General features: G+C 45.7%; 1 protein-coding gene across 1 annotated transcript in view; it reads left to right on the top strand.

Moving 5' to 3' along the window:
* The window catches only part of dnah5 (dynein, axonemal, heavy chain 5), a 458053-nt gene that overhangs the window by 166949 nt on the left and 278093 nt on the right, over window positions 1-13011 (top strand). The window contains exons 19-22 of the mRNA XM_038797206.1: window positions 249-491; window positions 2544-2734; window positions 2836-2935; window positions 6725-6867. Of these exons, the coding sequence (XP_038653134.1) occupies window positions 249-491; window positions 2544-2734; window positions 2836-2935; window positions 6725-6867 (677 nt within the window). The remainder of the gene's footprint in view (window positions 1-248; window positions 492-2543; window positions 2735-2835; window positions 2936-6724; window positions 6868-13011) is intronic.

The following is a 13011-nucleotide window of genomic DNA, read 5'->3' as shown; positions in this document are numbered from 1 at the left end:
TATTGGGAGTAAATCCTGATAAAATAGGGTCTAGTAGCAGGATTATTTCTGTTCTATTTTTCATAGCTGAAAAACAGAAAAGGTAGCTATAGTTTTTAATAACACAGTTTACTGTGAAGAATTTTCTAAGTTTTTGTTTTATTTAACACAAAAGCACAAAATAGACAATAATTTGTAACCTGATGTATGTGCAAATAGATGGTTAGTGAAGTAAAGAGAAACTATAATCCATCAAATATCTTTTGCAGCAGAAGAAAGAAAATCTGAGAAACGCTCTTTCACCTATAATGCAAGCCAGATAAGCAGTGGCCCCCTATCTCCAGTAACAAAAAGGAAAAAGAAAGACTTGATGGAGATACTTGAAGAAGAAGCACAGGAATTGCTGTCCCACTTCAGTCACCGCAATGTGGATGCATTATTGAAGGTCACCCGCAACACTCTGGAGGCAATTCGCAAACGTATTCATTCGTCATCAATGCTTTACTTTATAGGTATTGTGTCTGCCACCTTCACCATAAACAACCTAAATTTTTCTGCAGATTTCAAAATCCAGACCAATTATTTTATTTAAAAAAAAAAAATAAACTTAAAGGTACCCAATTCTTTTTTCCAATTAAGGGGCAACTTAGCATGGCCAGTTCACCAACCCTGCACATCTTTTTTGGGTTGGAATGAGACCCACGCAGACATGGGGAGAATGTGCAAACTCCACACAATCTCTGGCTTGGGGCCGGGATCGAGCCTGGGTCCTCAGTACTGCGAAGCAGCAGTGATAACCACTGCGCCACTGCTTCCCTATCCGGACCAATTATTGTGGCCTTCGTGAACTGGTATAAGTGCAAAGAGAATAAAGACTGAGTCAGTACAGTACAAACAACAACCGGTTAGCAGTTCAAGTGTGACACCTCAGCTTCAGCAGAAAATGATGAGTGCTGACAGATTTTTAAACATGTGCTCAAATACTTTTACAGGGGACTAGTGACTTGTTTCTATAACTTTGCAACTGAAAATAATTGGCAGTAGCAGTTAAAATAGAGCAATGGTACAGAAGGGTGCAATAAAAGCAGAAAATGCGAGAAATGCTCAAAGTTTGGGAGCATCACTGTATAGAGAAAGAGAGTTAACATTTTGGGTTGATGACCTTTGGTTGGAATTAGCGAAAGAACTGAGGCAAGGCCATTGACCTAAAATATTAACTCTGTTTCTCTTTCTACGGATACTTCCAGAGTTGTTCAGTATATCCAGCATGTTCGGGGTGGCACAGTGGGGAGCACAGTTGCCTCATGGTGCCGTGGACATGGGTTCGTTCCTGGCCCCAGGTCACTGTCCGTGTGGAGTTTGCACATTCTCCCCGTGTCTGCGTGGGCTTCACCCCTACAATCCAAAGATGTGCAGGGTAAGCGGATAGGCCATGCTAAATTGCCGCTTAATTGGGGAAAAAAAGAATTGGGTACTTTAAATTTCTTTAAAAATGAATATAATCCAGCATTTTCTATATTTGTTTAAGATTAATGACTTTCAAAATTTACAGACGAAAAGTGATGTGAGACTATCTCTTGGTACTCTTGGCTTTCATCAAAATCGGAAGCAGCAACAATGTTACAGTGCAGTGTTATTGGTGGAATAATAACATACCATTTCCCAAAGCAGTTTTAGGGAACGCACTGACCTCCTTTTTAAAAAATAAATATTTTTATTCTCCTCCTCTACCATATTTAGCACAACAGATAATCAACAATAACAACAAATACAATGACAATCCCCGAGCCAACAATCCCCTCATTCCACCCATCCTCAAACAGCTCCCAACATTTGAATACAAAGAATCATCAATAATTTATACATTCCAAACCGCTCCCCCCCCCTCTTAATGTTCGATGTCATCTAATTCGTGAAAATGCATGATGACCAAGGCCCATGAGTTGTAGAACCCTTCCATCCTCCCCGTAAACATGAACTTTACTTTCTCGAGTGCTGGGAACTCCAGCAGGTCCCCTCGCCACGCTGAGGCACAGGGTGGGGAGGCCGACCTCCACCCCAATAGAATCCACCTTTGGGAATTGGAGGCAAAGACATCTGCCTCACATTGAGTCTCACATGCACCACCTTTAAGATTACCTTTGAGACTTCTCTCCAATACCCCTCCAGTTTTGGGCAGGACCAAACATATGAACGTGACGTGATTTGCGCCTCCCATCCCACAGCGTTCACAAAGTTCCTCCTCCTCCGCAAAAAGTCGGCTCATCCCTGCCCTTGTGAGGTGCACCCTATACACCACCTTCAACTGTATCAGCCCCAACCTCGCACACAAAGTTGAGGCATTTACTCTCCGAAGCACCTCACACCACAACCCCTCCTCCATGCCCTCCCTCAACTCTTCCTCCCACTTTATCTTAATCCCATCCAGTGATACCTTACCTTCCCCCAGAATAACCCCATAAATCGCCGACACCACCCCTTTCTCCAGTCTCCCCGCCATCAATATCGCACTGACCTCCTTTCACAACTCATTTGTTCAGAGTATGTTTTGATTTTTCAAATAGAAAATGATCTCTCCAACAAACAGAAGCAGTCAAGCCATCCCATCTTCAGAACTAACATCACATTGTCTATTCCCAATATTACCATGATACCTGCACTGGACGAAGTACAACAGGCTCTGAATAAAGCAGTGGAGTGTATCATCAGTGTCCCGAGAGGAGTTGGCCAGTGGAGTAAAGAAAGAATTTCAAAGGTTTGTTTTGATCTTTAATGATTTTATATTTACCAATTTAACTTAGTATTATAATTAATTGTTCATTTTTGTTTAATATTTGCTTCTCTTCACATGGATAGAAAAAAATGAATGAAAGAAAGATTGCAACATTGAGGCATGGCAGCAGAGACAGTGATTCTGAAGATGGAGCCCCAGAAACTGCAATCAGACGTGTTTTTGGTAATGCATATTTCAAGCGCTCCAAATTATTACAAAATCCATGCTGTTATTGAATCCTTTATCATATCAGCACAGAATGAAATCTGAAAGTGCTATTCACTGAGTCCAGCTTTCATGGCCTTTCCCCGTAAATTGATCTTTTATCAAATTATCATTGCTTTAAAAGCATGTTTTGGAGAACGTGATAACTGTAGACACATAGCGGCCTAGTAATTTGAACCCGAAAAATCAAATCAGTCAGCTTTGTTAGTGTAGGTCACTCACTGGGAAGCAACACAGAAACAGAATATATTGACATCTTTTCAGTTCAGCATTTGTCCATATTTTCGTAAAGTCATTTTCAAAAGTAAAATTTCTATCACCTTGTCACACCAAAATCAAAGGCGAGGCAGTGGCGTAGTGGTATTGTCACTGGACTAGGAATTCAGAGACCCAGGGTAATACTCTGGGGACCTGGGTTCGAATCCCACAACGGTAGGTGATGGAAGTTAAACTCAATAAAATATTTGGAATCAAGGCCGGGATTCTTCAAAACAGCGGCTAAGTGTTGGTGCCGGCATAAACAGCGACGTGTTTCACGCCGGCGTCAATAGGCTCCTTGGCCCAGCGATTCCGTGGACCACAGGGGCCAGCATGGTGCCGGAGTGCTCCACAAAGCTCCAGCTGCCGATGCGTAGCCCTGCACTGCCGGCACAGGTCCGGTCATGCGTGCTGCGGCCAGCTGCGGCGCCGGCCTCGCGCAACATGGTGGACCCACACAGCGGGCCGACGCCAAAGAAATAGTCCCCACCCAGACTGCGCATGCCCGCTGATCAGTGGCTCCCGATCATGATCCTGGGCATCCTGGAGGCGCCCCCCGGTGACGGATCCCCCCCCCCCCTCCACGCCCCCCACCAGGACGGCCACCGCAGCCGCGACTCCGAGTGCCCGCCGGGTGGAACCATCAGAACCACACCAGTGGAACTCGGCCAGTTGCCGCCGCAGAATCGGCGCAGGGGCCTCTTTCAATGGCCCCCGACCTGCGCCGCATCGACTGCGCGCGTGCGACTCGCAGTGATTCTCCAGTCGCCGGAGGTGCGCGTCCTGGTGTCGGACCAGCGTCGCAGGCTGTCTTGGCGTGAACGCCGATTCTCTGAGCCCACGCCGTCTCTGAGAATCCCGACCTGAAAGTCTGCTGATTGTCATAAAAACCCATCTGGTTCACTAATGTCCTTTTGGGAAGGAAATCTACCGTCCTTACCAGGTCTGGCCTAAATGTGACTCCAGACTCAGAGCAATGTGACTGACTCTTAAATGCCTTCTGAAAAGGCCGAGCAAGCTACTGAGTTGTATTCAACTGTTACAAAAAAAACACAATAAAGTAATGAAACTGGACGGACTTCCCAGCATTCACCCAGGCACCGGAAACAACAAGGCAAACCCAGCCCTGTCGATTCTGCAAACTCCCCCTTTCTCACATCTGGGGCTTGTGCCAAAGTTGGGAGATCTGTCTCACAGACTAGTCTAGCAATAGCCTGACATATTCATACTCACAGAATCATACCTTACAGACAATGCCCCAGACACTACTATCACCAGTCCTGGGTATGTCCTCACCCACTGGCAAGACAAACTCAGCAGAGATGGTGGCACAGTGGTATAAAGTCGTAAGGGAGTTTTCCCTGGGCGTCCTCAACATCTACTCTAGACCCCATGAAGTCTCATGGTTTTAGGTTAAACATGGGCAAGGAAACCTCCTGCTGATTAGTACGTACTGTCCACCATTAGGGCTAACCGATTCCACAACAAACACATCAATCTGATCTAAGATCTGCAGCCCTGCCACATCAAGCCATTAGTGGTGGTGGACAATTAAACAACTCCCTGGAGGAGGAGGCTTCCCAAATATCCCTTTGCTCAATGATGGAGGAGCCCAGCACATCTGTGTAAAAGACGAGGCTGAAGCATTCGCGACAATCTTCAGCCAGAAGTGCCGAATTGATTAACTCAATCTCCTCCAGAGGTCCCCAGCATCACAGATGCCGTCTTCAGCTAATACAATTCCCTCCATGGGATATCAAGAAATGGTTGAAGGCACTGGATACTGCAAAGGCTATGGGCCCTGACAATATTCCGACAACTGAAGGCTTGTGCTCCAGAACTTGCCACACCCCTGGCCAAGCTATTCCAGTACAGCTACAACACTGGCATTGACCTGGCGTTGTGGAAAATTGTCCAGGTGTGTCCTGTAAACAAGAAACAGGACAAATCTAACCCAGCCAACTACCTCTTATCAGTCTACTCTCCGTCATTAACAAAGTGATGGAAGGAATCATTGACAGTGCTATCAAGCGGCACTTATTCAGCAATAACCTGCTCACAGACACTCAGTTTGGCTTCCGCCAGAGTCACTCAGCTCTTGACCTCATTGCAGCCTTGATTCAAACATGGACAAAAGAGCTGAATTCCAGAGGTGATGAGAGTGACTGCCCTTGACATCAAGGCAACATTTGACCGAGTAGGGCATCAATGAGCCCTAACAAAACTGCAGTCAGTGGGAATCGGGAGCAAATTCTCCGCTGGTAGGAGTCATACCTGGCACAAAGGAAGATGGTTGTGGTGGTTGGAGGTCAATCAGCTAAGCTCCAGAACATCAATTCAGGAGTTCCTCAGGGGTATTGTCCTAGGCCCACCCATCTTCAGCTGCTTCATCAATGACCTCTCTGCCATTAAAAGGTCAGAAGTGGGAATGTTCACTGATGACTGCACAATGCTTAACACCATTCATGACTCCTCAGATTGAAGCAGTCCATGTCCAAATGCAGCAAGACCTGGGCAATATCCTGGCTAGACTGACCAGTGGCAAGTTACATTTGTGTTACACAAGTGCCAAGCAATGGCCATTTCCTACAAAAGAGGACCTAACCATAGCCCCTTGACGTTCAATAGAATTACCATTGCTGAACCCCCACAATCAACATCCTGGAGGTTACCATTGGTCAGAAACCGAACTGGACTAACCGTATTAATACTATGGCTACCAGAGCAGGTCAAAGGCTAGGAATCCTATATTGCGTAACTCACCTCCTGACCCCTCAAAGCCTGTCCACCATTTACAAGCCATAAGTCAGGAGTGTAATGGAATACTGTGCACTTGTCTGGATGGGTGCAGCTCCAACAACACTCGAGAAGCTTGACACCATCCCGGACAAAGCAACCCACATGATTGCTATCCCTTCCACAAATATTCAATCCCTCCACCACCGACGAACAGTGACAACTGTATTTACCAGCTACAAGATGCACTGCAGGAACTCGCCAAGGTCCTTTAGGCAGCACCTCCCAAACCCATGACCACTACCATTTAGGAGGACAAGAAGAGCAGATACCTGGGAACATCACCACCTGGAGGTTCCCCTCCAATATATCGCCGTTCCTTCACTGTCGCTGAGTCAAAATCCTGGGATTCCCTTCCTAACAGCACTGTGAGTGTACCTATACCCCAGGGACTGCAGCATTTAAAGAAGGCAACTCACCACCATCTGAAGGGCAACTAGGGATGGCTAATAAATGCTGGCCTAACAAGCGATGCCCACATCCCATAAATACATTTTTAAAAACTTGTTGGTTGGAGCAGGAATTCTCGATTTGCAGTACTGTGTATCTTTATTGAACCTTATTCATTTGTGATACCTAGATCTCATGCCTATAAGGCACATTTGGTGCATCTTCCTGAAATATATGTAAGATACAAAATAACAATTAACTGCAATATTGTAATATCCTTTATTTTGTTGTCCACTCTTTCAGATGGCAGCATCTCAGATACCTCTGCATCTGTGAATTTACTGATCCCTGCCCAAATGAAGAACTACTACAAATGTGTTTCAGAGAACAAAGAGATCATTAAACTAGGATCTGTGCTAAGCACAGCCATTAATTCCACTAAAAAGGTAACTTTGCTTCTTGAAAGAGCTGGTTAGAGTGGGAGAATTTGATTTATCTCAAATTTATTACATTGAGCACATTATCCTCGTGAGTGCATGGGTCTCGCCCCCAAAACGATGTGCAGGGTAGGTGAATTGGCAGCAACTTCATTGCAGTGTTAATGTAAGCCTACTTGTGACAATAAAGAATATTATTAATAATTAATTGGGGAAAAAAAAGAATTTGGGTATTCTAAACTAAAAAAAAAAGAATACATGTATACACATAGAAATTAGCACCATATCAGGAAGTTGGGCATGGAGGCCAATATGTCTTATGAATGCCGTGCATGGATTTCTCTGTCTTGATTTTCCACCTTCAGATGCTCTGTACTGGAAGAGCGAAGTGGTAACATTAACAGAATTAAACCAATGTTTACTTTGGAATGATCCTTCTAATAATTATGGCATGCTTTAGGTTTCTATGTAAAATTAGGAAATTTCTAGTTAATTACAGCTGCCAGACCTTGGAGTGCAGGTCTAAGGTCTGCACCCTAGAGCAGCAGCTCTGGTTCAACTGACAAGCAAACCACAAAATAAGCATGAAGGCATTAGCTGTGTTTAATTTTCAGTTTTTAAATGGTACTTGTGTTTGACTGGGTGAATTATAAAGCAGCAAAGTAATTTGAAATAGTTTGACTTGAGTTGGAGGTTAACATGGAAACAATTGTTTTAAAGCTGTTATTTTTAGTTTCAGAATTGATTTAGGATAGCAGGACGGTGGCAATTAACATTGTGTGAACTTGTACCGTGCATGTGTATGATGTGAGAGTCTCTTGAAAGCAACAGTGAGCATAACAAGCAAATGTATAACAAGTGTCTTCAGGTAAACTCGACTGAATTGAACTCTGAGCTAGAGAGACAGCTGGAGACATTTTACAAGATACGGGAGGGGTGAGGTTCCTGGAGCAAGTGTCGCAAAGCAAGGTCAACTCACAGCCAGGAAAAAAATATATACAAGGGAAATATTGCATTGGATATAGTTGGGGTTATTTAAGTATATCTGGTGGTATGTCATGGATAACCATAGTCTCCGGGAGCTTGCTTCACTGAAGAAATTCGCCAGGAATTTTCTGAGATTTACCGCAGTTCTCTATTTTTGCCTCGCTTATGCTGCTTTGTCTGAAGTTGTACAATCTCACAGGTACAATGAGCTGACAGTCTTTGCTCAACTTTGTTTTATCATATTTCAACTCATCCAGTGCAACTCTTATTATTTATGTAAATGTTTATATTAATTATGTATATTAATTAATGTTATAGCAGATGAGTTTAATTAGTAATGCATTGAGGTTTTCTGTGCTGTCTTGATAACATTGATTAGAAAATGTAATTAAAATACTGAAAACTTCCACCCAAGTCATTTCTGTGTAAATTTGCATTCACACCACTGGTGCGAAACAGTTTTTTAAAAAAGTATTTTATTCCAAACATGTGTAAAAAACAGTAACATGGTAGCACAGTGGTTAGTACAGTTGCTTCATAGCTCCAGGGTCCCAGGTTTGATTCCCGGCTTGGGTCACTGTCTGTGCGGAGTCTGCACGTTCTCCCCGTGTCTGCATGGGTTTCCTCCGGGTGCTCCGGTTTCCAAAGCTGTGCAGGTTAGGTGGATTGGCCATGCTAAGTTGCCCTTGGTGTCCAAAAAAGGTTGGATGTGGTTAGTGTGTTACCGGGATAGGGTGGAGGTGTGGGCTTGGGTAGGGTTCTCTTTCCAAGTGCCGATGCAGGCTCGATGGGCTGAATGGCCTACTTCTGCACTGTAAATTCTATGATTCTATGATATACCACACTCCACAACCTCACAGTTCACATTTGTACAATTTTTCTCCTTTTGCCACCTACCTTCCTCCCTCCTCCCCATCCCCCGCGACGAACAGTTCCTCAAACATTGCCATGAACAACACCCACCGTGTCTCAAGGCCCTCCACTGACCCCCTCAACTCAAATTGAATCTTTTCCAACCGGAGAAAGTCATAAAGGCCCCCCAGCCAGCCACCCCTGGTGGCGAATCCGCCCTCAATTTTAGCAAGACCTCCGCTGGGAGGCGAACACCACAATATCAGCCCTCTTCCCCTCCATCAGCTCCAGCATTTCTTTTTATTTTAGAAGCATTTGTAATTTTCACAATTTAACATGTTGACGTTTTCTTCAGTACTTACAAACGAGAGGGGCCAAATTGTTGGAGAGGACAGTGTGAAACAGACGGGTAAGCTCGAGGAGATACTTGTTAGGAAGGAAGATGTGTTGGGCATTTTGAAAAACTTGAGGATAGACAGGTCTCCTGGGCCTGACGGGACATATCCAAGGATTCTATGGGAAGCAAGAAATGAAATTGCAGAGCCGTTGGCAATGATCTTTTTGTCCTCACTGTCAACAGGGGTGGTACCAGGGGATTGGAGAGTGGCGAATGTTGTGCCCCTGTTCAAAAAAGGGAATAGGGATAACCCTGGGAATTACAGGCCAGTTAGTCTTACTTCGGTGATAGGCAAAGTAATTGTAAAGGGTACTGAGGGATAGGATTTCTGAGCATCTGGAAAGACACTGCTTGATTAGGGATAGTCAGCACGGATTTGTGAGGGGTAGGTCTTGCCTTACAAGTCTTATTGACTTCTTTGAGGAGGTGACCAAGCATGTGGATGAAGGTAAAGCAGTGGATGTAGTGTACATGGATTTTAGTAAGGCATTTGATAAGGTTCCCCATGGTAGGCTTATGCAGAAAGTAAGGAGGCATGGGATAGTGGGAAATTTGGCCAGTTGGATAACAAACTGGCTAACCGATAGAAGTCAGAGAGTGGTGGTGGATGGCAAATATTCAGCCTGGAGCCCAGTTACCAGTGGCGTACCGCAGGGATCAGTTCTGGGTCCTCTGCTGTTTGTGATTTTCATTAATGACTTGGATGAGGGAGTTGAAGGGTGGGTCAGTAAACTTGCAGATGATACGAAGATTGGTGGAGTTGTGGATAACGAGGAGGGCTGTTGTCGGCTGCAAAGAGACATAGATAGGATGCAGAACTGGGCTGAGAAGTGGCAGATGGAGTTTAACCCTGACAAGTGTGAGGTTGTCCATTTTGGAAGGACAAATATGAATGCGGAATACAGGGTTAACGGTAGGGTTCTTGGCAATGTAGAGGAGCAGAGAGATCTTGGGGTCTATGTTCATAAATCTTTGAAAGTTGCCACTCAAGTGGATAGAACTGTGAAGAAGGCCTATGGTGTGCTAGCGTTCATTAGCAGAGGGATTGAATTTAAGAGCCGTGAGGTGATGAGGCAGCTGTACAAAACCTTGGTAAGGCCACATTTGGAGTACTGTGTGCAGTTCTGGTCACCTCATTTTAGGAAGGATGTGGAAGCTTTGGAAAAGGTGCAAAGGAGATTTACCAGGATGTTGCCTGGAATGGAGAGTAGGTCTTATGAGGAAAGGTTGAGGGTGCTAGGCCTTTTCTCATTAGAACGGAGAAGGATGGGGGGCAACTTGATAGAGGTTTATAAGATGATCAGGGGAATAGATAGAGTAGACAGTAAGAGACTTTTTCCCCGGGTGGAACAAACCATTACAAGGGGACATAAATTTAAGGTAAATGGTGGAAGAAAGAGGGGGGATGTCAGAGGTAGGTTCTTTACCTAGAGAGTAGTGGTGGCATGGAATGCATTGCCTGTGGAAGTAGTTGAGTCGGAAACGTTAGGGTCCTTCAAGCGGCTATTGGATAGGTACATGGATTATGGTAGAATAATGGAGTGTAGATTAATTTGTTCTTAAGGGCAGCACGGCAGCATTGTGGATAGCACAATTGCTTCACAGCTCCAGGGTCCCAGGTTCGATTTCGGCTTGGGTCACTGTGTGGAGTCTGCACATCCTCCCCGTGTGTGCGTGGGTTTCCTCCGGGTGCTCCGGTTTCCTCCCACAGTCCAAAGATGTGCAGGTTGGGTGGATTGGCCATGATAAATTGCCCTTGGTGTCCAAAATTCTATGATCTGTGATTAACCTAGGACAAAAGTTCGGCACAACATCGTGGGCCGAAGGGCCTGTTCTGTGCTGTATTTCTCTATCTATCTATAACTGCGCGGGTCGAAGCACAAAATACCCCCTGAAATGACAACAAACAATAAACCACGTACCCCATTTCTCCCGCCCTATCCCCAATTACCCGTATACTAAGTTCCCTTTCCTTATTTAACATTTCCATGCCTCCTGTTTTCCTCTTCCCCCCCCCCCCCCCCCCCCCCCCCCCATTTTCTCCTTTCCCCCTTACTGCTGACGTTCAGTTTTTGTTAAAGAAATCGATGAATGGCTCCCAACTCAGGGCGAATCCCTGTATTGATCCTCTTAGAACAAACTTGATTTTCTCCAGACTGAGAAACTCTACCATATCGCTGACCCACACTCCTGATTTCCATCTCCATCCCTCCATCTCAGCAAGATCCGTCTCCAGGCCACCAGGGAGGAGAAGGCCAGGATATCGGCCTCCCTCCCCTCCTTTGTCTCCGGATCCTCTGACACCCCAAATATTGCCAATTCTGGACTCTGAGTTACCCTACCTTCTAGGATTTCTGACATAACATCTGCAGATCCCTGCCAGAATTCCCTCCGTTTCGGACATGCCCAAAACATATGAACATGGTTGGCCGGGCTACCCCCACACCATCCCAATCTGTCCTCCACCTCCTCGAAGAACATACTCATCTGGGCTACCGTTATGTGGGCCCTGTGGACTACCTTGAACTGAATCAAGCTGAGTCTAGCACAGGACAAGGATGCATTTACCCTTTTCAAGGGTTTTTCCCACAGTTCAGTTTCCAGCTCCCCTCCTAGCTCCTGTTCCCACTTCCTCTTCACCTCTCTGATAGGGGCCCCTTCCCACTCTAACAATTCCCTGTATATGTCCAAAACCATCCCACCTCCAACCCCTGTTTCTGACAGCACTTTACCCTGTAGTACCCTCAGGGGGAGGCAAGGAAAGCATGGGACCTGTCTCTGTACAAAGCCCTGCACTCGAAGATACTGAAATCCGTACCCACCCGGCAAATCAAACTCCTCTTAATGTCTCCAAGTTCGGAAAGCCCTCCTGGATGAATAGATCTGGAAACCTCTGAATCCCTGCCCGCTACCATATCTTAAAGCCTCCATCCAGCATCCCCGGGACAAACCAGTGATTGTCACAGATCGGTGGCCACACTGACACCCCCTCCAGTCTCATATGCTGCCTCCATTGCCCCCAAGCTCAGGCATTTCTTTTTTAAAAAAAATAATTTTTATTGAAAAATTTTGAATTTATACAACAATAACGCACCATCGTAAAATACCAAAAATAACAATAATATTAACAATCATAAACATTCGCTCCACCTCCATGAACAACACAGCATTTTAACAACAACACAAATTAACACACTATAAAGTTACAGAATAGACACTACAATAAGGAACACCCCCCGGGTTGCTGCTGCTATTGACCAAGTTACCTATCTTTGAGCCAGGAAGTCCAGAAAAGGCTGCCATCGTTTTTGAACCCTTGTATTGATCCTCTCAGGGCAAATTTGACCCTTTCCAATTTTATAAATCCCGCCATGTCACTGATCCAGGTCTCCACACTTGGGGGCCTTGCATCCTTCCACTGTAGCAGGATCCTTCGCCGGGCTACTAGGGACGCAAAGGCCAGGACACCGGCCTCTTTCGCTTCCTGCACTCCCGGCTCTACCGCAACTCCAAAAATCGCGAGTCCCCACCCTGGTTTGACCCTGGATCCAACCACCCTCGACACCGTCCCCGCCACCCCCTTCCAGAATTCTTCCAGTGCTGGGCATGCCCAGAACATATGGGCGTGGTTCGCTGGACTCCCCGAACATCTGGTGCACCTGTCCTCACCCCCAAAGAATCTACTCATCCTAGTCCCGGACATGTGGGCCCGGTGCAGCACCTTAAATTGGATGAGACTAAGCCTCGCACACGAGGAGGAAGAGTTGACTCTCTCCAAGGCATCCGCCCAAGTCCCGTCCTCTATCTGCTCCCCAAGTTCCTCCTCCCATTTAGCCTTCAGCTCCTCCACTGACGACTCCTCCACCTCCTGCATTACCTTATAGATGTCAGACACCTTCCCCTCTCCGACCCACACC

This window comes from Scyliorhinus canicula, chromosome 5, assembly GCF_902713615.1.
Source record: "Scyliorhinus canicula chromosome 5, sScyCan1.1, whole genome shotgun sequence".
Taxonomy (NCBI): Eukaryota; Metazoa; Chordata; class Chondrichthyes; order Carcharhiniformes; family Scyliorhinidae; genus Scyliorhinus; species Scyliorhinus canicula.
Note: the sequence above shows the minus strand (reverse complement) of the source record. Positions and strands in the feature narration are given on the sequence as shown.